Genomic DNA, 26,703 nt, shown 5'->3' on the forward strand with positions numbered 1-26,703 from the left:
TTAAACAAGAAGCAATTAATGGATCATTTATTATCACACTTTCATAACAAAAAAATATAAACAAATTGTGTCAAACACCATTACAATTTTCACATATACATAAGTTAAGGAACAACATTTAATTAATTAATTAGTTGACCTGCAAGTCTTCCTCACCTCACCATCATTCCCAGTAATAACATTGTAAGAACTCATCTTAACCATAGCTTCAGCAAACTTCTTTTGAAACAAACCATTATCCTTAGCAAGTTCTTCAACAATAGGAATTGTCCTAGGATCATTAAGCAAATGAGCATCTGTAACCAAAAGCGTCTTCTTCTTCGTCACCATATTCTTGAAAAACAAGTTGTCAAGCACCGTTGGTGTCTCATCGAAATTCACTACAGGGTTTCTAAAAAGAGGTGTCCCAGGGTTCGCACATATTTGTTGAAGCTCATTAACAATTGGAAATGGAAGCAAAGGATCAGGTTTCCTCGTGTCTGCGAAATTGTAAATCCTTTCCATAAAAACATCGCAATGAGCCACACCAATTGAATGTGCGCCAAGTAAAATAACCATTTCTTCAATTGTGAAACCTTTTTTTGTGAAGAGGTCAACCATTTTTTCCATCGGCCAATTAGGCATTGGAAGGTTGTCGTCTTCCGCGATAGATGCGAGGGAATAGAGCGCATCTTTACGGCCTCCAAGGGGAGCTGTACGAGGTAATCCGGAAAGGAACATTCCTTCGTTAACTGAAAATGCTAATGTGTCTGTGCATGAAACTATTCCCGGACATTGTTCTTCTAGTTTTGCTTTAATGTCGTCAATGAAGTCAGTTCCTTTGAGAAGTTGACCATTTAACATCGAACTTTTTTCTACTTTGTCTCCTGTTGGTGTGTAGTCTAGCAAGACTGAGGAATCACAACCCTGTTTATTTTTTTTCCCATTATGGCCAAGTTAATTATAGAACACATATCATAGTTAAGTAAATTTTTTAAATAATAACAATAATAAAGTATTTTTTTTCATCATGTGGATTCAGGGACATGAATTATTTGGTACTATAATTTATATTTAATTATGTGAAGTTAGGAAAGCACAAGTCTGATACACTTATATAATTCAGATTGTGAGATCAACATTAGACTAATCATGTTATGACTTTGATAAATAAGATATAAATTATGTAATCAAAATGTGAATTGTTTGATGTTGATTTCACTATATGATCAGAGACTATGTGATTGTGCATATTTGAACATAATTCAAATCCATACCTTTTGGTATAGTCTTGCTCTTACTTTGAATTATTAGGTGTTAGAGATGTCAAATTTAATAATCAATTTAAGAGATCGAAGAAGACAAAATTCGCATAATAAAAAAAGGGGTTAATTATGTTTCTAGTCCCTATAAAATAGCGACCTTGTAAGTTTAGTCCCTACTTAATTTTAATAGCATTTTTAGTCCCTAATTTTGTTTTTCTGCACTGAGTATTAGTCCCTACTCAATTCAAATTTGTTTAATTTATGCTTAAACTCTTAAATTTTTGAACAATTTTTTGCAGACATGTTTAGAACATTACTAAAAGTTCGTCCGCAAAAAATTATTGCAAAATTTGATTTCTACATCCAGATTTTATTACTTTTTATCTTTAACTTTTGTCGTTTTAAAAAATTCATATTTAATTCATTTCATGTCAGAAAATTCTAAATTTTAGTAAACGAACCTTTCATAGTGTTCTAATCTTGTCTCAAAAAAATCGTTCAAAAATTTAAGAGTTTAAGGATAATTAATCAAACTTTGTTTTAGCAGGGACTAAAATTATAAGTAAATTTTTTTTTATAGGGACTAAAAATGCTATTAAAATTAAGTAGGGACTAAACTTACAAGGTCGCTATTTTATAGGGACTAGAAACATAATTAACCCTAAAAAAAGACAATGATTGTTGAAATTTAGAAATGCTTACAACAACGAAGCAGTCGTGAAATTGAAGACGAATGAGATTAGCAATTGCGTTTGGATTTGTCTTCGTAATTTCAACAAGAGCATCAGCCACGATTTTCTCTGCAGTTGGACAACTTTCGCTATAGAACCCTTGCCTAAGATGACCTTTATCAAACCCAGTCTTTGGGTTTAGCTTTTCATCTTCTACTGGTTGTAGTTCTTGATCATCAACATTTAGTCCAGATCCAAATCCATATTCCAAATCAAAATTAAATTTTTTTGATTTTTTTGAATTTGTAGGAACAATGACCAAGCTAAACAAGAAAAGGGTCACAAGTATGATCCTTGACACTTTCATTTTTAACAAAAAAAAATTGAATGTTTCAAATGAAATGGGGTGTTCAAGTTTACACCGAGTTGGAACAAAGGTGCTACAACCTTTTATAATAAAATGTTTGCCTGAAAATTTGAGTTTGCTATTATGGGCATATGGTTTTTGATTGAGGTAGCCATATATAGCCAGCTCTAAAATAAGTTAAATTGGGTTTGAATGATGCAAACTAGTTTTGACTTTTGAGGGTGCATATATGCAATGTTACACATGTTGTCTATTTATAGTGAGTCTTTCTTTTTATTGGTTGCTTTCTAATCCTTTGAGGTAGCCATATTTAACGAATGGGTCTTAACCCATGTTTTTTATAAACTTTTTTTCTCCTACTTAAGTTATATCTTAAATAAAACATATAGTTTCAAAAGAAAAATGCAGTTTCTCGATCATTTTCATTTTGATGTGTATTCAGTTCATTTACCTGTCTCTTAACTATAAACTTGAGAGAAGTCGTTTATTGACATTGTCTCAATTACATTCATATCCTCGATGACAAGAATTTGTTTGGTGTCTCTAGACAACATTACAATGAGAGAAGTCCAACTCTGATACCATTTATAACGTCCTAAATGCTTATAAGGCTGATCATGTATATTTTGTTTGGTGTCTCCACAAATAAATACGTGGATTTGAATATATTTTGTTCTCTCTCACATGTTTTGTTAGAAATTTTTCAGAATGTCACCTATATAGTTAGTGTAAGTGAAACATCCTTAACTTTGGAGCATTTATGTATTGTGAGCCCACAAAATGAACACACATTTTGTTCTCACTCACATTTTGTTCAACTTTTATGTGTCACTCTACTGGAAGCTTTATAGGAGTTGTTCCTTGACCATACCGCAAACACTAGTGACGCTCTTTATTCTCATCAGTCTTAGTGTCAGATTAGGCGTTGGGTAGTTCCACTGATTTGAGCTAATTAAAAGATAAAAAGTTGAAGATTATGGATTCAAACTCACAGAAGAATAAAAACTAATAACAACTAATTAGTAACATTTATCATTAAAATAAATTCGAGTATCGCAGCTTCCATAAGACTATATTCCGATAGAACCTATTAGCTAAGGAGACCGGGATATATACTGAAAAGCTATGTGTCCACTTTGCGATCCAAGAAACTTGACGATGTAGTTACAAAAACAATCCACAATTACGCTCATATCATTGTTTTATTTAGCTTTAGCCTAACTCATACTGAAACGCCAACAACTCCTCATAGAAAAAGGCCTCAAAGAAAGAGGCCTCTTTGAAAATTTCAGGGACTGTATGAGCGGTCAATGGAGATGGCAACGTACTGCGAACAAGTGTGGTTTGTTTGGGTGCAAGGTTGACATTCAAGGACTCTTTCGCCTTAGACAAGAAACATATCTTACCCCAGTCCCCTTCTCCCCCCCACCGATTTTGCTTTACCCCGGTCCCCTTCTCCCCCCACCCCCACCGATTTTGCTTTACCCCATCACCTCCATATTCTTCTTAAGTATATGTAGTTTTACCCCAATCCCCCTTCCCTTGACAAGAAACATACATTATTGTAAATGTATCGATATAATAATAAAATGAGATTTTATGTGTATCAATTTTGTTCTTTTATTTATTTTTGTTTATATTAGCATTTATTTTATGATTTTGGCATCTAAATAATATAATGTCTTCGAAGACTAATTAAACCCAGGGTGAATTCGAATAAAATTGCGTATTCAATAAATTTGCTTAAAGTTGCACAAGTACACAAAATCAATTAAAAAAAATACACAATTTTATTTAGTTTTAATTTCATCTACATTACATTACATTCTCCCTAAATATATGTGGTATCATCATGATGTTTGATTTAAGTTTAATTTTTGGAAGTTTGCAGAAAATGTTGGCATTGAAGTGCCTTGTACTTCGGGTAGAGATTTGCAACTTTCTTTGAAAATTCAAAAGAATCAATAGAACACAATACATGTATTCTATCAAATCAACTATATAAGTTCTCACATCGAATACCTTCATATATGATGAGTATGGACGTAAAGGAATGAGGTGCATTCTCTTACGCCCCACTCGTCCTATACAAAGGAATTCAATGTGAAAACATATATAGTTGATTTGGTAAAATACATGTTGTATTCTCTTCATTCTTTGACTTTTCAAAGAATTTGCAAATCTCTACCCTAAGTATAAGACACTTCAATCCCAACATAGTCAGCAAACTAAGAAGAATTAAAACTTAAATTGCAACAAAATAAAGACAATACATAGTAATGAAAAACCTAATCATAATCTTTTGGTTATGGTGGAATCAAACTCTTGAGAATATCTTCAGGCGATCTTAGCAATGTGACAAACATATCGATCCACGGGAACATGTTGTGCTGACAAAACATCGAGAACATGCTCCTCACATCGTCGTCATTCGTTAACTCCGGTCGACTGAACGTTAACGTTAGACGTTCATACCAAACGTGTTCCACCCTCCTTGTGTCTCTGGGGTTGAGTCCTTGGTTGATTTCATTCGGTTGATCCTTGAGACCTTTTACCGTGACATTAATGTACCGAACCTTGAACAACTGAGGATTTCCATCGTTTAAACGTATGCAAACATTGAGCAAATCGGCCATTGTTTCAAATCTCCACCATAAAAAACTAAATAATCAATGAAAAACTCATTCAAACATTTCATCAAACACTTGGGGTGCAAATTATACATAAACCCTAAAACTCATAACTACAACATAAACATGCAAACATCTAAACAATTAAGCAATATAAGTCATTTACATGTAACATTGTATCATTTCTTGCTAAAAAAATAAAAATTTAAACAAACCCTAAAACTAAAAAAATTCTAATTTAAGAGGAAAAATCTAACATATAAACATAAAAAGGTTAATGATGTTTGATTGTGAAAACTTACTTGTCATTGGAGTGTTGTTTGATTTGAACTTGAAGGAATTTTGGATTTGAGTGATTTGAGAGAGATTTTGGAGATTTTAGATGGGAAATGAACTTCTGTCTGAGATTTAAAAGGACACACAATCAAACATCATTAACTCACGCCGACCTTCAGCGCGACTTAACTCACGCAGCGTGAGTTAACACATGTGTGAGTTAACTCACGACAGTTAACACATGTGTGAGTTAACTCACGACAGGGGAATTTTCGAAAGTTTGGTTGGGAGTGAGCAAAACTTTGTTGGAATAAGAGCATTTTTCTTATTTTGCTCAGTGAAAATGGGCTTGCTTAGCAAAATTCACCTGCTTTGATTAGCAAATATGATTGACATACTCACATTTCCCTTTTCTTGCCCCCTAAGTATTACTACATGCACCTCCTCCAAAATCTTAATTTCTACCTACTCATCCGAGAGCCTCTAAAAACATGTAAAGTATACATTAAAGCCCTAATATTGATACCAAGAAAAATAGGATGTTACACACCTTCATGCTATGTCAAGAGGAACCATCAATCTGATTGAGTGGTTATGTTAGAATTTTTCATAAAACTTACATGCAGATGTAAATGAAAGATTCAACTATCTTTTCCAACCTAAGGGATCAAATGGTTTTAATTTTTCTTATACACAAAAAAAAAAAAAAAAACCTTCTATATATACAATATTCATATAAAAAAAAATTCAATGGAATTCATTGAGTCTTGCAGAAGGGATTAGACTCCCACAACATATTAACTAGGATTTTTTTTTATTTTTTTTGGTAGATAGACGAAATGACAAAGCCATTATAAACTCACACACACAAGTGGAGGTACCGGGGTTCGAACCCCGGTCATGGCGTCCAGTCTAACAATTTCGACATTTTACTAGTTGAGCTAGGACTTGCAGACGACTAACTAGGATTTAAATCTTGACTAAAAGATGCTGTACCCATATTTAGTCTAATGCTCAAACACTCCTTAAACAAAAAAAATGAAAAATTAAATATTCATATAAGAAATGGATACGACATCTGGCCTTCCCTGAATAGATACATAGCATAGATCACTTTAAGCTTCTCTAGCCAATCAGAAGATTAGATCAATAGCATAAAACTCTCAACTAAATAAGAAAAGAAATGCATAAAATGACCTTTAGCTTTGTGATATTGACCAATATAAACCTTCCGACTTTGAATAAAGAACGTTGAAACTTTTGTTCATCAGCAACAATTGGTTTCTTATACATTATATGCAGCAGTTAAGAAAACATAACAGTAAGATATTCTACCAAATGAGAAAAATCATATAACTTAATCATTATACTTTAAATTAGGGTGTCCGACACGCAAACACCTTATTGTGTCTACATGTCAGTGTCCCTTTTGAATTCATTGTTTTGTCGCGCGTGTTTGCGCAATGTGTCTAGCTACCATGAAGTAAGTGGCGCTAAACAAGTCAATTAATTGATATTGACATATAGGAAAAGAATTGCTACAGTATGGTTGACCAGTGATGACACCGTAATATTCTAGCTTTTCAATTGATGAAATTAGTTTATAGCTTTTGTTTTCAGCTGTGTTTCATTTGGCCATTGTTGCCGTCGAAGATCACAAAAAAGATACCCCATCCTTAATGACAAGTAATATAGGCACAAAAGAAAATAATTATTTTAATAATCATGCTAAGTTCTAACATCACAATCAAATAGAGTTTCAATTAAGTAGCAAAGATACTAAAAATATTGGTCTAAACACATTGATGTCACATTCTAGATCTTAATTGCTAATATTTTTTTTAAAAAAAAAACTTGGCTAAGTTTGTAACTATTTGAAAGTCTAAAAGAAAAAGGGTCACTAGTTATTATTATAAAAATAATAATCTATACGACTTTGTGATTTTTCTGTTTCTTGAAAGAAGCTACATCCATATATGATGACAAATTCTCTTATTTCTTCCCTAAGGAATTAGAAATTCTCTTATGGCTTCTCTAATTCAATTTCTTTCAATTTTTCTACCTCTTCTAGCATCTTCATTACCAACTATGTTTTCCATTGAATTTTCAATGAAAAAAGCTTACATGGAGCCTTTTAAATGCTCTACAAAGATGAGAACATGCAATGCATCACTATATCATATAAACTACAATCACAACATAGAACAAATAGCTAATTTTTATTCTATTGATCCTTCACAAATCAAACCAATAATTCGTAGCACAAAACAAGATTACCTAGTAAAAGTGCCTTGTTCTTGCAAAAACACCAAAGATCTTAGTGGATATTTTTACGAAACAACCTACAAAGTGAGTCCTAATGAAACTTCTGTGGATATTATGAATCTTATTTATAGTGGTCAAGCTTGGCAAGTTAACGAAGATTTGGTTGCAAATGAGAATGTAACAATACATATTCCTTGTGGATGTTCAGAATTTGAGTCACAAATTGTTGTTACATATTCTGTTCAGCAGGGTGATACACCAACATCAATTTCTCTTTTGCTAAATGCTACCATTGATGGCATGGTGAGAATGAACCAAATTTTGGGTCCTAACCCAACATTCATAGATATTGGTTGGGTGTTATATGTTCCTAAGGAATTAAAAGGGTCGCCACTTTACCATGGAAAAGGTAAGTTCTCTCCCTCAAATTTTTCAACTTTTGGTCTTGAGTAGATCTAATGAATACGAGCTAGTCTTGCATGGTCATAAGACTAAATGCGTAGTGTTTAGACACACACAAAAAATAACAAACATCAAGAAAAAGTAAAAAAAATAAAAAATATATTACATGCTCCATTCACCTTTATTTATAATCAAAATTACCTGATTTCGCACATATTAAAAAGTTCATTAAGTAAGTTAAATGATCTTGATTCAATCTAAAAAATGAGTTATAATTACAAAAATACCCATACTTTACTACAATAAATTTCTTTCTTTTTTCTTAACTCCAAAGGTTTGGTCTAGTGGTAAAATGACAGATCTTGAATCCGAGAGAACCTGGGTTTGAGCCCCGCTAGTGCCTTTGGAGGGAGGTAAATGTAAATACCTTTGTAAGTGCTCTTTGAGGCCGAAGGTCTTCCCTGCCTTAGACTGGGGCACCATCCCCTCACCCTAAAATTTTTGTAACCAAAAAAACAATAAATTTCTTTTTGGACTCTCCATTCTCATAACATTTTTTTGCTTTGATTTTCTCTTATTTGCAGAAAAGAAACACAAGTGGGTGATAATTATTGGTATCTTAGTGAGTGTGACATTACTTTCAGTTGTTACCTTGATCATTTTCATTCTAAGGAGAAATAAAGCTTATGAAACCAGCAACTATGATCCAAAAACTGTCTCTAAAAGATCATTTGGCAATAGAACTATTTCCTTAAGGAATCATGAGTTTCATAAAGAATATATGGAAGGTAACTTATATAGAAATTTAAGGTTTGTTTGGTGTAAGAAAATGTGTTTTTTTTATTTCGTGTTTTCTTTTCATTTCCAAAACAACTTTCAACTTTTTCTTTCTTTCACTATTTCGTGTACAAATATTTGAAAACAAGAAATAAAATGAAAACAAAAACATTTTTTAAAAACCAAACAAACCTTTATAGTTAGAAAGTACAAAGTTTTTCATTAGTAGGCTTATTCATGGTAAATATTGGCACAGATGCAACACAATTTGATTCAGAAAGACCAGTAATTTATGATTTTGAGGAGATTGAACATGCTACAAATAACTTTGATGAAACTAGAAGGATTGGAGTTGGTGGATATGGTACGGTCTATTTTGGAATGCTGGAAGAGAAAGTAAGGAAAATTATGCGTAGATTCTTTAATGTTCATCAATAATTCAATCATATTTTTTCATATGCTAACTAAAAATTGGACAATAATATAGTTATTTCATCTTTTAGGAGGTTGCTGTGAAGAAAATGAAGTCTAACAAATCCAAAGAGTTCTATGCAGAACTCAAAGCCTTATGCAAGATCCATCATATCAATATTGTATGTAATAATTATCTTTGACATATTGGATTTCCTGCATTTAGCAATATCATGCATGGCGCAATCAATATATTGGTAGTCGTTGGATCAAAGATCAGACGGTCTGAATTTCAATCTCATTTTTAGATTTTTAAAGAAAAATCAAAATCTACATTAAAATTTAGGCGTCTAATCTAGATTCAATGGTCATCGGTAATTTGACTGCGTGAATGTGTGATATTGCTGACTGCATACAATCCTATTCCTCTAATAATTGATTATTTCATAGATGTAACTAATCACATTGCAGGTGGAGTTGTTAGGATATGCAAGTGGAGATGATCACCTTTATTTGGTGTATGAGTATGTTCCTAATGGATCTCTAAGTGAGCACCTTCATGATCCCCTATTGAAAGGTATATTAACACATGTTCTAAAATGACATATACTAAGAACAATTGAATAAATGAACAATTAATTAGTAACAAACTTATCACACTTTGGTTTTAGATTTATATAAAAAATTCTAAAAACTTGGTATTGGAATAGGTCACCAACCTCTTTCTTGGTGTGCAAGAACTCAAATTGCACTTGATTCAGCAAAGGGTATTGAATACATACATGATTACACGAAAGCGCGATATGTGCACCGTGATATAAAGACTAGTAATATTCTTCTTGATGAGAAGCTGCGAGCCAAGGTACATTTTCTTTGTTTTGTGTCTGTGTCAGTGTTTCATAAGTTCTAAACAAACCATTTACTTGTGTATATGATATGATAATTAGGTAGCAGATTTCGGACTTGCAAAGCTAGTGGAAAGAACCAATGATGAAGAATTTTTAGCAACAAGGCTTGTTGGAACACCAGGCTACCTTCCACCAGAGTAGGTCCTATCAATTTTTGAACTTTAGAGAAAATTACTCTAAAGTTAATTTTTCTTCTAATATTATTATTTTTTTCATATTTTTTTAGATCTGTGAAGGAGCTACAAGTGACAATAAAAACTGATGTATTTGCATTTGGAGTGGTTATGTCTGAATTGATAACAGGGAAACGTGCATTATTTCGTGACAACAAAGAAACTAATAGTATGAAATCACTTATTGCAGTTGTGAGTTTAACTCCTTATAGAGAGTAATTAAATTCAAGGTTAAAAGAAATATAAAAATGATATCCTATTTTGAGATGTACTTTATACAAAATGACAAAGAAACTTGATCTTTGTTTCAATCATGTTTAGGTTAACAAAATATTCCAAGATGAGGACCCGGTTGCTGCTTTAGAAGCTGTTGTAGATGGAAATCTTCTACGTAATTATCCTATAGAAGGTGTCTACAAGGTTAGATTTAATTTAAATCTTCATTCATACTCTTAAAAAAGTTTCAATACCTGTTTGGAAAAACATAATCAAACGTTAATAGTATAGACGCTTATCATATAAATGTTTGTGGATTAGTTATTCAATTGTTTTCGTAAACGCTGATATCATATTAGATTTTTTTTATATTGGATCTAAATTGTCTTTACAAAAAGCTTTGTAATGGTGAGTTATATTCAATATAAAAAACTAATAGAATGTTTTCCTTTGTATAAAAGCGGCAGTAACTATTTGTTTTCATAAATCATCTTGGAGAGGCTATGAAAATAAACTTAATATAGCTTACGGCCATGTCATAAGCTATTTTTATAAATTCTTTCAAACAGTATGACAAGTATTTAGGCCGGTAAATAAGTTCAAATAAATTAACCGTAACAGACACTATTGAGTACAATTTTTCTGAAAAATCTTAAATCTTCATTGACATTCAAAAAATGAAACTTGTAAGTTAAAATTATATAACTTTGTGTTTTAGTTAAGGGATAAAAAGTCAGAGATCGTTCAAATCTGAACGAAAGAGTGAATATTAATCTAAATACCAACTATTAACATTCATCATTCAATATATGTTGTAGCCTGTGTTTGACCAAACTAATGAGTAATCCCTCCTATAACAAATTTCCTTTTCATTATGTATACAATATTTGTGGCAATGTCAATATATGCTTCTCATCAATCCTACAGATGGCAGAATTATCACGTTGGTGTTTGAGTGAAGAACCAGTGGACAGACCTGAAATGAAAGAGATCGTTGTGGCAGTGTCAAAGATAGTTATGTCTTCAATAGAATGGGAAGCATCACTAGGTGGGGACAGTCAGGTTTTCAGCGGTGTATTTGATGGAAGATAAAGACTTTTTGTATTTGCTAATCAAAAAATGCATATGCATCCTTGTCTTTGTCGTTTAATATATTAATATTGTTATGTAGTGTTTGTTGGAGTGTATATAGAGATTTTGGCAGAAGATTATAGAGTGAAATCATGATAATGACCTCTTGTAACGAAAAATTGTTAATGCTAACAACATTATATATTGAAAAAATGGAAATATTTTACTAATTTTTAATTAGACATTGATATGTTGTTTCTTGCTTACATTTGGCAGAATAAGAAGCCACTTGGTGGTCAGATTCCCAATTAGTGGCGAAGCCAAAATCAGTCACTTTACACTGTAGATTAAAAATAGAATGGTTTGAAAACTGATTAAAACATAGGGAAATATTAAGGACATTTTTTTTACGCTCCATAACACATTTTTTTATTTGGTTAAAATCAATATGGACTATACCATTCTATATGGGACATATTTTTAAAGTGTGAGCGATCTATGTTGAATTTATCCAATAAAAAAATGAGTATTAAAAAAATGTTGAAAAAAGAATGTTCTTAACATTCATTTAAAATATCAACGATGCTATATACAGCGAAGAAAATGACGATGAAGTCATAGCAAAATGTACATGGATGGATCAATGAAGGCTAACGGAATTTATGAAAAGTTACTTTAAAAAAATGAAAGTCCATAAAGAATGAACCGGCTGGAATACATGTCGCTAATGATTCACGAGAATCCAATTCACACAAATAACATTGTCCTTAAACGAGAATGTTAATCACATGGTAAAGAACTTAATGTAAATATAATACTATTGTCTAAAATTCGTGCATTTAATGTTTCAAAAGTAAAAAAATAAAATATTTCAATGCAAAATTGTTAGTTTTGAAATTGTTGACCTTCTTTTTTAATAAGTTAAATTAGTCCATTCAAGCCGACACAAAAAAGAATATTGAAGAAGTTAAATTAATTCATCTAAATTGGCACCAGAGAGAATGTTATATAAGTTAAATTAGTCCATTCAAGTTGACACAAAAAAGAATGTTGAAGAAGTTAAATTAGTTCATCTAAATTGGCACTAGAGAGAATCATATCTCAGACCTTGGAAGCACACTCCAAGATTTCAAGCCAACACCACCAGACTAACTCAAATGAGTTAAATTGTTAGCATTATTAGAGTACAAGTTAGCAAAGACTCTTCCTTAAAATGTTTGGTTGGACAATTTTCCTTGGCAAATTCTTTTTCATCCTACTTTTCACCTGTCATGTTATACTTTGAAAATACTCATATTCGGATTATATAATCTGAACACTTTTTTATATGTTTTTGGATTATATAATCTAAATTCGCTCAATGTATAATGTAAAATCAGAAAACTTCGCTTATTTGTAACATATAGGGTTTTGTGAAAAACTTCTCTCTCATTACCCAAAATTTGAAACTCCCACATTGTGTGATTCTTAAAGATTTTTTGCTTCAAAACGTCACATTTCAAATATTTTCAAACACCAACCACATTCATTTGATCTAGTGTTATTTGGTTCATATTATTTTTTTCTGGAAACTGAACCCTTTCATATTATATAATCTAGATCAAGTTGTTCCAGGTTTGGATTATTTACTCCAACTTGCTTTAGTATATGTTGTTTTTGGTTATTTTGTTGATTTTCGTTAATTGTATGTATACGTCATTTTGCATGTTTTAGATATGGACTACGTATACCACATTAGAAACGATAGAACTACCATGATTGCATCGACTAGGCGAGAGCGGATGCAGAAATCAGTAGCGGAAGGGATAGGAAGAGGAGAATTATTCAAACAATTCAGATGAGGTGGCGAGTGTCGATGATGAGCAGCCATTATAGGCTGGGGAGGAGGAGTCACAACCGTTGGATACCTATCACGGTGGGGCATATGATCGTGTATGTGCTCACCCAATATCACCATCATGTGGTCAAGAGCATGTTTGATGGAGTAGTAAGACTATTTAACATGTATATTTTTGTACTATGTCTTTTTTATCTATGTGAACTTATATTTATTTATTTTGTTTGTTGAAGTGGCGTAGCAATTTAAAGTTTGTGAATAACATGAAGAATTTGAACGCCATACATGATCCAGGTAAGGTTGGGATTCGCCAGCAATGGTTCAGAGATGCCCTACAACCAATGGTTTTTACTTGCTGAAGCATGTAAGCTATAACATTATTGATCACGACTTAATGTCGGCATTTGTTGAGAGGTGACACGAGAGACTTCTACCTTTCTTCTTCTGATTAGAGAGATGACAATGAAACTAAATGATGTGTTTTGTCAGTGTCATCTCCCCATCGAGGGTTTTTTCTCCAAGTATGTTGAGGGTTTTTTCTAATTAAAAAAAACTATTTTCGTGTGAACTCCTCACCAATTTCCATTATCATGGTGTAATTTCCTTCCTAATGTTTTTCTAGAGTCTTTATGAGACTCAATTAATATGGACGGCATTTTATCTTTATAAAATAACGATAAATACAACACTAGTGGAGCATTGTAGAATCAACAAATCTATGTAGTGATTCAAAAGTTAAAATATAATTTGATAATAATTTTGTCAAAAGATATTAATAATTTGATAATAGTTGACAAACCACTTAGCTTAGGCTGATATAAATGTAGATATGTATTGTTATTTGTTTACTTTTTTTCACGGATTTTCTTTTCAAAGACGATTCTATTGTTGAATACTAAATGTAAGCACTTGTTGGGGTCTAATCTCTTCTATCAAAAGACTCCGTCAAACCATCTTTCATACCCAAGTACCACGTCTCACTAAATATGTTCCTTTTTTTTAATTAAGATTATTAATATTGGTACGTAAGATTTAGTTCAACTGACAAATGTCGATAATGCTACATTGAACACATTTATTTGATTTTGAATTGGAACCTTAAAATGGTGTATGAGTTTCAATAGTGATTGTCATCTCCTATACTACCAAAATTAAATATTACTACTTTGAAGGTACCTCTGAATGTTTCAATTGTTGTTAGGTGTCTTCTGCACAACAGGTTGCCTATAAAATTAAACTTGTTGAATCACGACATAATTTCAGCAGAAGCTATTGGTTGTTCGTCAGGCTGTGGGCACGTGGAAACGACTCAACACTTATTTTTGTCTTGCGGTACGTATGGTTCCCTTTGGCATTTGGTGCAGTCTTGGATTAATTTGTCACGAGTGGATCCTCATAGTATTTCAGACAATTTCATCCAGTTTACTCATTCTTCAAGAGGTTGGCGTGCTCGACGCTGCTTTTTACTGCTTGTGTTGGCTACTTTGTGTTTGGATCATTTGGAATGAACGTAATAGTCGATTATTAAAATATATAGAAAATTCCATATCTCAACTATTAGATAAAGTTAAGTATTATTCTTTATGGTGGCTTAAAGCAAACAAGACCAATTTTGTTGTAGGCTCCAATACGTGATGGTCGAACCATCTGATGTGTTTGAGTATTGGCTGACCTCTTTGTGCATCTTGTGTTGACACTTTATAATTGCTAGCGGTCTTCTTGATATACCTTGTGCTAAGGAAATTGTCTGTCTTTATTAATATATATTTCATTTTTTATTGTTAATTTAAAAATAACATAATTAAAGTGACTTCAAAATGAAAACTATTAACTTGCATTCCTTTGGTAAAATAAGAAAGAAAAAAAAAAGGTTTGTTTTTTACAAGAAACAAGAAAAAAAGATGAAATTCATTTTCTTACATGAAAAAATTGAATTTCATAAAATAATTATAATTATTTGTAGTATCCATAACCATAAGCTTTTTAAATCTGAAAACACTTCAATAAGTTTCCTCGCGGTGGCAACGACGTCGTTGCGGCCCCAATTCTCCGTCGTCTTCTTCATTCACCACCACCGTGACACTGCTCCAAATCCGATCCAATCCACCGATCAACCACCGCATCATCAATGTCAGGGGCAGCTTCTGCTCTGTTCCTTCTCGACATCAAAGGCCGCATCCTCGTCTGGCGTGACTACCGCGGCGACGTCTCCGCCATCGATGCCGAACGTTTCTTCACCAAACTCATCGATAAACAGGTTCATTCCACTTCCATTTCTCAGATCCAAATTCAAATTCACACTCCACACCGTGATTTTATGTATAATTTGAGCTTCAATTTTCGCTTTTCTTGTTAGGCTGATGAACAATCTCAAGATCCGGTTGTATATGATAACGGTGTTACGTATATGTTTATTCAACATAGCAATGTTTATCTTGTGATCGCTGCGAGACAGAATTGTAATGCAGCTAGTCTTCTATTCTTCTTGCATCGATTAGTTGATGTAAGTGTTTTTCTGATTTGAACGATCCTTTGTTTCAATTGAGAATTGAATTAGTTTTTGTAGTAATGAATGATTACTGAAATTCGTGTTTTTTCTTGCAGGTGTTTAAGCATTATTTTGAAGAATTGGAAGAGGAATCGCTTAGGGATAACTTTGTTGTTGTGGTAAAAATCTCAAACTGTCTTTATACCCGAAGTATTTTGTACTATGAAGCACTGATGCGAACACCAAACACAACACTAACGTTAGTAATGATTTGAGAACATAACATAATTGAATGTAATCATACTTGTCTTGTCGATGTCTGGGGCAATGGACAAGCTTTCGATTGGAAGTGTTGGTGCTACATAGATTTTTTATGAATTGTATTGTGTTGTTTTAATTTTTGGATTTGGATTTGGATTTGTTGTGTTTTTGCAGTATGAGCTACTTGATGAAATTATGGACTTTGGTTATCCTCAATATACCGAGGCAAAGATTTTAAGTGAGTTTATTAAGACTGATGCTTATAGAATGGAAGTTACTCAAAGACCTCCTATGGCAGTGACTAATGCTGTGTCTTGGCGAAGTGAAGGGATAAGTTACAAGAAAAATGAGGTAGTTATTATTAGAGGATTGAAGAATTGTATGTTTATGAGTTGTAATTTGGTGGTTTGAGGTACTGAATTGTACTTTTCTATTTTTGTATTCAGGTTTTCTTGGATGTGGTGGAGAGTGTTAATATTCTTGTCAACAGCAATGGACAGTTAATTAGATCTGACGTTGTTGGGGCGCTGAAGATGAGAACATTTTTGAGGTTTGCTTCTTGTTTTGCTTGAGATCTACTGCATTTGTAGGAATTGTTTTGAGATCATCTAGCTTTTGGTATTGATTGCAACATACAGTTTTATGGTTTCCGTGATATGTTATAGAATAAGGGTAATTAGAGTAGTTCAGGGTTGTTAGAGAAGTTTGTTAGTTGGTTTAGTTAGAATCATGTATAAATAGAAGAATATATGGATAGAGGAATTCATTATAAATTTATAGTAAATAGAGTAGTGACTCTATTAAAGGGAAAACTATTGGAAGAGAGTTTTCTCTCCTATGTTCCTAATTAATGGGTGCTTTCTATTAAATCTAATTTCTGGGTTCCTCACAATCTGTTTTTGACTTTTTGGTGTTTCTACTCGTATGTGGATACTCTGGAGGGTATATTGATATGTGTGGTTATTGGCGAGGACTGGAACGATATACATTAGAGATTAGGGAACCAAGCCTAAACTGGTTCTTATATATTTAATAGTTTTTATACTGTTTTTTAATTTTTTTTGTATTGTATCTAGCTGAAATTTGAGGAATGTAAATGAAATTAGCAATTTGGACTTGGAGTATGTTATTTTCAATATGTACTGATTCTCCATGCTTATGGATTGGTTTAATCAGCTAGTACACTTGGGGGGGTGTTTATTTCAAGTTTAAAATTTACATTTTTGGGAATACATGGGTAGGGAATGATGAATATACCCATGTTTGTTACAAGATTGAGAAATCATTATTCCTGGGTATCAAGGTTCCCAGGAATGAAATAACTTCCCATAACTTCCAACATTCCCATTAAATTATTCCCAAGTTAAAGGATGGGAAAGTGGGTTCCCATGAAATTTTGTATGCTTTTAAAAAAATGAAAGGAAATAACTTCCAATTTTCCTAGGATGATTCAAGAGTGTGCCAAACAGTTTTTTTAAAAAAATGCCCAGGAATAAAACTCCCTTCTTTATATTCCTGGGTATGTTGTTCCTAGGAATAATTTTTGAGCCCATGAAATAAATGCCCGCATGAGGTGTTCTTTAGGAGGTCGATCATACTGAATAATGGACATATCTGTCAATTTTCTGCCCGGTAAATATTTTGCAGATAGCTTCAACCACTGTATACATTCACAGCTGAGAGCATTAATTGTGAAGCATCTATTAACCAACATTCATGATGGAGTATTTATCTGAAAACTGACATGTGTTTTTGGCTTATTCTAATGCAGTGGTATGCCTGAGTGTAAACTTGGTTTAAATGATAGAGTGTTATTAGAGGCACAAGGCCGAACAACCAAGGGAAAAGCGATAGACTTGGAAGACATTAAATTTCATCAGTATGTACGATCGACTTTCTTGTCTTTACAAATTGACCCACTTAGAGTTCAACATTAGATATACTTTTTTCAAGCATTTTTTCTCTTCTTGATGCTAGTTCTAAAATTATGTCTGGCATTTTATGAAGGTGTGTCCGGTTGGCTCGATTTGAAAATGATCGAACTATTTCTTTCATCCCTCCTGATGGATCGTTCGATTTGATGACATACAGGCTCAGTACACAGGTTCGTCTTCTGTAGATATGTAATAAGTTTCTGTTTTGAGAGGTGGTGTTCATGCACAACACGCCCACAGAAAGAGAAAGCATTTTGAAGTCCTTGTTGATTGTACCGTATCTTTTCAGGTTAAGCCTTTAATTTGGGTGGAAGCAAATGTTGAAAAGCACTCAAAGAGTCGGATTGAAATTATGGTAAAAGCTAGGAGTCAGTTTAAGGAACGTAGGTACTAAGACTTCTTTTCTCATATATGTTATTTTTCTTCTCTATTTTTTTCTTGGCAGAAGATTGGGGGATCTCTTCCTTTTAATTCACGCAGTGAGGTTTTTGTCCCAGAATTTAGACTGCCCTAAATATCCTTGTTTCACCAACTAATAGGATTTATTTTATAGCACTGCCACGAATGTCGAGATTGAGTTGCCTGTTCCTGTTGATGCAACCAATCCTAATGTTCGAACGTCAATGGGATCTGCATCATATGCACCTGAAAAAGATGCATTGATCTGGAAAATTAGATCCTTCCCTGGAGGCAAGGTATCTTCGAAGTGGCATTGAATCCTCAATAACATCCATTTTGATACCTAAATTTGATTGTGATTAATCAGATTGGGTTCTCCTTTCTTTGATACTTTCAGGAGTATATGTTAAGAGCAGAGTTTCGCCTTCCCAGTATAACAGATGAGGAAGCAGCTCCTGAAAGAAAAGCTCCTATACGCGTGAAATTTGAGATACCGTATTTCACTGTTTCTGGAATACAGGTATGTTACCAAAACATGATTTTCTTATATTCTAAATATTGGAGGCTATTTTTTTCTGCATTGGGCATAATATTTCCTTCCTTCAATGCCTCTGTCTGATAAAAAATTGGGTGAATGTTTTTTGCAATATATCTTTCACTCCTTCCTGCTGTCTCTCTCACCATTTGCATATTGTGTATAGTGTTAGAACTTCCGTCTCTGTTAACATTTTGATTATTTCAATGGATTGATGGTGTAGTGAACTAAACAAATCTATTTTACTTCAATTTGTTTTCGGAGTTCCATTGATATTCATAAATTTTCAAGAAATATTTATAAATGTCTTAAGAATAGAATAGAATCGAATCAATTGGTAGTGGAAAAAAGAACTGGACATCAGAAAAAGGATCTGGAATTTAAAGAGTAAACCATTAATTTGGCTCATGAACTATCACTTTCTCTCCAAATTAGTCCCTAAACTATTAAGGGTTTGTCTAACATGTGCAATAATGCACATGTTAAAGCCACTAAAAATAGTAACTTTTTATTGAAAAACAACAATTTATTAAAAAGTTACATATTTAATATAAAATGAACAAGTTTCAAGACAAAGTTACTATCTTAAACTTCTTAACATGTGCAAATTTGCACATGATAGAAAAACCCAACTATTCAAACATACTAAAAAGGTCCTAAGCTATTCCCCGTCTATCCCTTTAGTCCTTTGGTTAGTTTAGTCCTTGTACTCTATAAAACCTTCAATTTTTGTTTCTTCCCTCACTTTCTCTTTCTCCTGGTTTTTTGTAATGAAGTTTATGAACAACGATTATGTGATGATTTCGGTTTCTTATGATATTTGGTCTGTAATAAATTCTGGTTTATGTGATGATTTCTGATTAGCAGATTCACTGGTATTTTCTGAATTCTGTTTTATTGAATGATCCCCCAACCATGGCTGAAACTCGACCTATTTTGCAATTTGAAATTGAAGAAGTTACATATGAGATTATCGATTGGAGGATTTAACAAAATGTTTTTGAACATTGAGAGACCACGTTTTTGTTTTTTATGAAACATTAGGGACATATTGATGTATTTTCATGCTTTAGGGAGTTGATAACCAAAATGTGTGAATTATAAGTTTGACATAGGAGACAGTTGGGTTGCCAACGTGGCAGTTAACGCCATCCAAATGGTCAAATTGATGGAGAGACTAAATAGATGGATTGGGGAATGGTTTGAGGACTTTTTAGTATGTTTTAATAGTTTAGGTACTAAATTAGGGAAAGAATGATATTTATCAAGGACAAAATTGACGGTATATTTGAAAATTATGCATAATTTTGGATCAATAACACATCAACAACCGTATGATATATCTGTGAAATTAAATAGCATTGCTCATAAAGTAGAAAGCTTTGATTGATTTGATAGAGATGGTAATCACCGTGTAATTGTCTTGGTCTTTTAGGTAAGATATTTGAAGATTATTGAGAAGAGTGGGTATCAGGCTCTTCCATGGGTTAGATACATAACAATGGCGGGAGAGTATGAGCTAAGGCTTATTTAAGGTCTTGTATTTGTTTTTAGTGACTGCGTCATCTTCAACGATCAGCGAATTCAAACAGGTGGATGGGGTTTGGGACTCTTTAGAGAAGTTGGAATTTATTTGGCCAAATATCTTTCTCTTCATGATAATCATTTTGACAACAGATTGTAAGTTGCTCACTGTCTATAAAGTTCACACCAAAAATCAGGAATTCGCAAGCGAGATTGTACCTTGTGTAGTCCTTTTCTCCAATATGTTTTTGTTGAGAAAATGTTTGTTTTTAATCCTCTTTTTGGCTTTTTATTCACTAATCTGATTTCATTTTTTTTCCATTGTCTTTATATAGTAATTTGATTTGATTTACATTTGTAAGAGAATCTTTAGATTTTGTATTTATATGCTTTCTACCTTAGTCATCTTCATTGTACAATATCAAGTGTTTCAGTGTAGTTAATTCCATTTAATATATCTAGACATTCGTGCTGCAACATATGTTTGGGATAACAAAATTATACAGTTCAAAAAATTATCTAAAAAAAAAAAAACCAAAACAACACAGTAAAAATTTGAAAACATTATTTATTGGATTACAAATAGAGTAATTGTATGTCATTCATAATTAATTTCCATAAAAATTAACCCAATGATGTCTTAATCTCAATCACTGTGTATGATTATAAATGTATATATATGTAGTTGTGTGTAAGGTGCTGTGCTCAAAACAGGGCTACTTTAACGTTGTTTTAAAGAAGCTTTTAAGAAACTCCAAAATTAAAAATTGTATTTGTACTCAAGCTCTTTACGCAGGTAATAGAGGACCGGTGAAATTTTTTAAACAAATATACTTTACGAAAAATTTACATATTTAAAATTTTAAATATATTTTTTTTAAATAATTAAAATTTTAAATGAATATAATTCATGACTTCAATTTTATTAAATTTATTTAGCAATAAACATTGCCCAAACACATTTTTCAAGGCACTGTAGAAACTCTTGATTCACATCATCTGATCTCATTCTATTTTAACATTTGATAGCCTCTTCAACAATTCATTGAACTCATCTTCCATAACAAGCATGCTAACCCTAACATACTTTGAATCAGCAGCACCAAATCGCTCCCCTTCTCTTGCACAAATATTCATTTTTCTTAGAAAATTATGAGCATTTTCTATGCCCTCCTCGCATTTCAACCAAGCAAAACCTGTAGGAATGAACAGGAAAGTATGTATATTAAAACCACACTCTAAGTTAGGAAAAGCTAATTAAAGAGATGAAAGGGTCGAAAAAAGTTTCAAGTGGGGAAAAAAGTACTAGGGTATGTTTCAGATATCTCATTGGTGAAGTTACAGTAGGCCCTTGGATACTTGGTTACAGTGAAGACCTTGCTTTGCTCAACAGCTCCTCTAAATTTCTCCCATCTTCCTCTCATGAGACGTTTGCTATATTCAAAGAAGAGTTCAGATTCAATGGAGTTGAAATTTTGGTAACCATCACAAATCACTCCAATGATCTTAGCTGCTCGTGTTTGGGATTCTTTTGATACCCCCATTGAGCTTGATTGCACAAATGTGACCATCTTCTTAGCAACTTCAATGTCCTTCACAATAGCCCAGCTTAACAAAAACAAAAATCAAAAATTAAAAGAGAAAAGAGAAAATTTGTCACTCTTAATCTAATGGTGTACAATCCGTTGCACCAACTATAGACGGTTCAATTAATTTACAAACTCACCCTATACGGGAACCAGCATGGCCAGTGCATTTGGAGAATGTGAAGAGCATTACATCATGGTCAGCCTCATAAGTAATAGGAGTGTATTGTGGCCAATAATAGGCCAAGTCATGAATCAACTTCCCTTCAGTTACAGAGTTCACCACTGGTACACGAAGGGTTCCATCAGGGTTGTTTGGGGAGGTCACCACCTCTATGTAAGGTTCATTTTTATCATACACAGCAGCATCACCACTCCATTGAAACATCCTTGAATGCAATATATTAATTGCATTTTTGTATTCCTACAAAATAAAATTAAACACATTAGTTAACCTTCCTTGCAGGTCGGCCCAATAAATTTTATTTGTAGGTGAAACCTAAAGCAAATTTTAATATATGAGGTCTTTTTAGTCTGTATGTATATGAGACCATTTTGTTTATAAAATCTAACAAAAAATGATTTTTTGTTAGGAGGCCTAAAACAAAGGCTTAGTAGCCTTACCCTTTGGGCCAGCCCTGCTTCCTTGGCACATTAATCAATCATTATTAACGTTGCGCCTAATCAATAATGTTAATCGAAGTGAAATGGAAGGTAAGAACAGCTTGGATACACTCGTGTCAGCTGCAGTAGTCGACTTTATGGTGCAGTTGGCTGTAATCGTCAGACAACTGCACCATAAAATCGACGACAAATGATCTATTTTGCAAAATTCAAAAGGGGTAGGAGGGTTGAGTTAACAATATTAGAATATAACTATTTTAAGAAAGAAAAGTCACCGAGTAATAAGGAACAGGAGAAACAACATTGATGGGGTGATCAGATACATCTAAAGGAGACAAAGCAAACAAAGCAGCTTGGAAGAGTTGAGAAGAGCCATTTCCAACAACTATGTACTTATCTTTGGTCACAGCATTTCCAACCAAATGGTGAAGTCTCTCTATCTCATCCTTCAATTCTGGCAACATGAACCAACACATGTTACTCGAGTCACTATAGTAACTCATCAATTCCCATCCTTTAATCACAACCGTACATTCATCACTCATCTGCTTCCAGTATGGCCCAAATGCCAATGGATCGCCCCTGTTAATTGCACAAGCATATATAAATCATCATATATCATATAAAATCTAAAAACCAGACTAAGTGAATTCAAATATATAAAATAACGAAGATTAAAAAAATAAATAGATGATTACTTCTGAGCATCGATGATGGAATTGGGTGAGAGAGTGGAGAGGGATATTGTTGTGCCATTGGAACAAGGGAAGCAATTATTGTTGATAGGATCAGAAGCTGAAGAAGACTTAGCTACAACCATGCTTGATTGTACTCTAGAGCTTGATCACACTCTGTGTTTCCCTTGAATGATCGTAAGTTATAAGCACTGCTTAATTGTGATGATGCAAGCATTCAAGGAGAGATAAGGATTAATGCATAAATTCTGCCTCTTTTTTAAAGGTATTGCTAACTTCATCGTAACACAATTTATTTAACTCATATATGTCTTCACACTAAGTGTTCTATTCTAAGGATATTGTTTAAGATATTTGAATTAAAAATTATATGATGAAAAGTGAGTCATTCAATTTCCTATGATGAATGGACAATTTTCCAAAGCAAAACTAATGATTTACCATTATTAAACAATGTTTGTAAAAAATTCATGAGCATTTCTCTTTTTTAATTGTTGCCTTTGTTTTTTTCTTTTTTAAGACTGTTTCTTCATGAGAAACTGTTGTTTTATAGAATGTGATTTGGTTTTTCTTTCATTTAAACTTTAAAATGAGTATTTACACATAAATGAAAGATAAACATACAACAAATTGTGTTGTTAACCCTTTTTATATGGAAAACTCAATCACTTTAAAAACTACATCCATAGAGTTAAGAGACACAACTTGCTATGCATAACTCTTTGAACTCTTTGCAGAAGATTTACAACATTTGTTGTTAGGAAGTCAAAAGTGTCAAACATAAATGATATAAAAGCATGTTGATTGTCAGAACACGTTTTCTTGTGTTTGACCACTTTACTTGAATCTGCTTTGAGAGCTGCTTATCTCAATAAAAAAACAACAATTTATTTGTTATTATTTAAGTGAGTTGAGTTTGGGGGCTCATCAAAACTAAGGTAGACTTCAAGGTTCAAAGAGCGCATACAAAAATACTTACATATCATCCACTAAAGAAATCTTCATGTTGGCCAACGAAAGTTGAACAAGTTACCTTACAAGTGAATCAACTCCTTATCAACTGAGTCAACTTTCATTAACTATTTTAAATGGTATTGCACTCTTATAGATTTAATTAGATTTGCTTATGCTTGATTTTAATTGTTTATGTTATTAGGTAAGCATTATCTAATAGTGTCCTTTCTTTCTACACAAAAGTTTACGGTACTTCCTCTAAAAAACTAAAAAATTACGGTACTTAATTTTATTAGACCATAGTTATGAAATAGTTACCAATGCACATGTTGTTCAAAAAAAAAAAAAGTTACCAATGCACATTCATTCTGAAGCTTGCGTTCTAGATTCACAAAAGTCACATATAAAATATATTGGGACATTGAGAGAAGTGGCTACGAGGCTTATACAAACTGACACTTAATCATGTCTTTCCCCCCAAAGAGTGCTTCAAAAGATAGGATAGCAAAAATGTTATCTTTTATTCGAAAATATTCTAATGCGGCCGAAATTTGCCTCTTCCTTTTCATAGAACTTGCAACTCACAGTTTCGGTAGTGTAGGAAACTTTGAAGCTTAAAAATGCTGACATAATATTTGTTAACATTGGAGATTCACAAAACAAAGGACGGTGGAAGATGTTAGAATTTCATTCAATAATATGGTTACGGAGAAAGATGTTAGAATTTCAATGATATGATTAATAAAGTTATGAAAATAAGGGTAACAAAGAAAATATATAGTATAGTATATCATAAAAGGCTCTAGACTACTAAATTATAAATATTTAAAAGAGAAAATAACATGAATTTAATAGACTATTATTTAGCCATATTTACATATTATCTACCAATGATGTGCTAACATTGACAATAATATTGGAATTCATGCATTTGTGAGACATGAGTCAATTATTTATCAACAACATTAAGTATTTATTAATTTATTTTTCATCAGTAGACGAAGAGACAAATACCGTTGAAACTCATGTGTACAATTACGAAACTCTGGATAAAGATGTTCAACCTAACAATTTTAATATTGTCAAATGATAAACCTTGCGGATTCGTTGACTTTCTTCCTCGTTTTTATATATGTTTTGTCTTTCTACGTTTACTATTTCCGGTAAAATTTCCCTATTTCACATGCATGTAATATGAGAACCTTTTCTTATGGCCCAACTATTTATATGGTTTTTAGTCTCTCTCTTTTGTTAATGATGATTTTTTAGGAGGGTTAATGAGGATTATATGGGCCAGCTTAAATATATTTTTTTATGTTGTCAATATATGGATTGGCCAGCCTTATTTGTTTGTCTTCCGAAAATGATATTTAATATATTGAATTTTTCTTACCTTAGTGACTTGGTTTGGTTTATTCTCTATGTGTTTGTCATATACAACAACCTTATTTGGTTGCCTTCTTATTAGACTTTTAGATCATACATTTATTGATGTTATAAAAATGATTTTACATGTAAGTTTATAGGTATGAAAAGTCATTAAGGATTTGCAATAACTTTTAATTAAGTTGACATAATAAAAGAAGGTGCTAGTTTGTAGTTTAGTTAGTATTTCAAGCCAAAACCACAATCCAAAGTAGTTTATATGAATTTCATATGAAGCTAATTATATAATTTTTTTAGGGGACATGAAGCTAAATTTTGTTAAGTTTCATATTTTTTTTAAAAAAAAATCTCATGTGGGTATATGAAAATAGAAAATGATTGAAATCATCTAGTGATATTTCTAGCATATATGTTGCAAGACCAACCATGTTTTGAAGAAACAATAGTCACATAGTGTTGAAACATTGGTGTGAAGTTGGAAAGAAATTGGAAGGTTGGAATATTAAACATCAAATAATTAAACTTTGATCTCGTATTGTGTAAATTGAAAAAACAGAGTGCGGGGTCCCATATAAAATAGAACACACACATTAGTAGTGTTTAAATACTCGTATTTAATTTTAAATACCTGATAATGATGAAAATAATAGTAATTATTATTTTTTATTCATGGATATCACTTCCCATAATTTTAACTTATGTTTGTTGTGATAAGATTGAGAATAACTATCTTTCCTTCATTAGCTTGTTTCATCTAATTTTGTGGGTTTTTTTTCTTTTTGAACTTATCTAATTAGTTTGTTACTTGAGATGATGTGTGGGCTGCTTAATTTTTAAGTTTACTTAATTCTTAAGTTTCTCCAAATTAGTTACAAACTCTCCCTATTGAGTTGTCAAAAACTCTTTCTCTCTTCTCCCTCCAGCTTGTGTTAACAAGTTATTCTTTTTGTCATCTCCTTATTTATATATGTCCCTTCGGAATTAAGAGTATTCTTAAGACCATAGTCCCTTTTTCGGTATAATGTCCCTTCGAAATTAAGAATGATCTTAAAAGCATAGTCATTTCGAT

The 26,703-nt window shown here is 32.5% G+C and overlaps 4 protein-coding genes across 8 annotated transcripts; 2 read left to right on the forward strand and 2 right to left on the reverse strand.

The window, feature by feature from the left end:
- Positions 1 to 2,509, reverse strand: LOC146921007 (peroxidase 28-like). The gene is made up of 2 exons (XM_085714412.1): positions 1,947 to 2,509; positions 1 to 906 (listed from the first exon to the last, which is right to left on the reverse strand). Exons 1-2 carry the CDS (start codon positions 2,280 to 2,282, stop codon positions 127 to 129), a joined length of 1,116 nt encoding a protein of 371 aa, XP_085570538.1. The 5' UTR covers positions 2,283 to 2,509; the 3' UTR covers positions 1 to 126.
- A 4,618-nt stretch (positions 2,510 to 7,127) lies between these two features.
- LOC146921008 (lysM domain receptor-like kinase 3) lies at positions 7,128 to 11,653 on the forward strand. 4 transcript variants are annotated; one of them, XR_015011981.1, is made up of 10 exons: positions 7,128 to 7,862; positions 8,440 to 8,643; positions 8,889 to 9,028; positions 9,136 to 9,225; positions 9,515 to 9,620; positions 9,754 to 9,905; positions 9,991 to 10,088; positions 10,178 to 10,354; positions 10,446 to 10,544; positions 11,268 to 11,286. XR_015011981.1 is itself a non-coding variant. In XM_085714406.1 (10 exons), the coding sequence occupies exons 1-10, from the start codon at positions 7,214 to 7,216 to the stop codon at positions 11,430 to 11,432; spliced, it is 1,842 nt and encodes a 613-aa protein (XP_085570532.1). In that variant the 5' UTR covers positions 7,128 to 7,213; the 3' UTR covers positions 11,433 to 11,653. The 4 variants fall into 4 exon arrangements, 2 of the variants coding, with proteins under 2 accessions (XP_085570532.1, XP_085570533.1); XR_015011982.1 differs by having other exon boundaries at positions 10,178 to 10,293; XM_085714406.1 differs by having other exon boundaries at positions 10,178 to 10,316; positions 11,268 to 11,653.
- Positions 11,654 to 15,233: 3,580 nt separating this feature from the next.
- LOC146921009 (AP-1 complex subunit mu-2-like) lies at positions 15,234 to 20,808 on the forward strand. Of its 2 annotated transcripts, none has more exons than XR_015011983.1 (11): positions 15,234 to 15,505; positions 15,605 to 15,751; positions 15,853 to 15,915; positions 16,172 to 16,348; positions 16,444 to 16,547; positions 17,769 to 17,876; positions 18,005 to 18,101; positions 18,221 to 18,318; positions 18,471 to 18,626; positions 18,728 to 18,850; positions 20,301 to 20,808. XR_015011983.1 is itself a non-coding variant. In XM_085714408.1 (11 exons), the coding sequence occupies exons 1-11, from the start codon at positions 15,377 to 15,379 to the stop codon at positions 20,397 to 20,399; spliced, it is 1,287 nt and encodes a 428-aa protein (XP_085570534.1). In that variant the 5' UTR covers positions 15,234 to 15,376; the 3' UTR covers positions 20,400 to 20,808. The 2 variants fall into 2 exon arrangements, 1 of the variants encoding a protein (XP_085570534.1); XM_085714408.1 differs by having other exon boundaries at positions 18,485 to 18,626.
- A 434-nt stretch (positions 20,809 to 21,242) lies between these two features.
- Positions 21,243 to 23,914, reverse strand: LOC146921010 (L-tryptophan--pyruvate aminotransferase 1-like). The gene is made up of 5 exons (XM_085714409.1): positions 23,298 to 23,914; positions 22,875 to 23,181; positions 22,116 to 22,399; positions 21,696 to 21,997; positions 21,243 to 21,585 (listed from the first exon to the last, which is right to left on the reverse strand). Exons 1-5 carry the CDS (start codon positions 23,417 to 23,419, stop codon positions 21,395 to 21,397), a joined length of 1,206 nt encoding a protein of 401 aa, XP_085570535.1. The 5' UTR covers positions 23,420 to 23,914; the 3' UTR covers positions 21,243 to 21,394.
- Positions 23,915 to 26,703: the final 2,789 nt, after the last annotated feature.

Source organism: Medicago sativa, chromosome 5 (assembly GCF_051527215.1).
Source record: "Medicago sativa cultivar Bolivia chromosome 5, Bolivia_mono, whole genome shotgun sequence".
NCBI classification, from domain to species: Eukaryota; Viridiplantae; Streptophyta; class Magnoliopsida; order Fabales; family Fabaceae; genus Medicago; species Medicago sativa.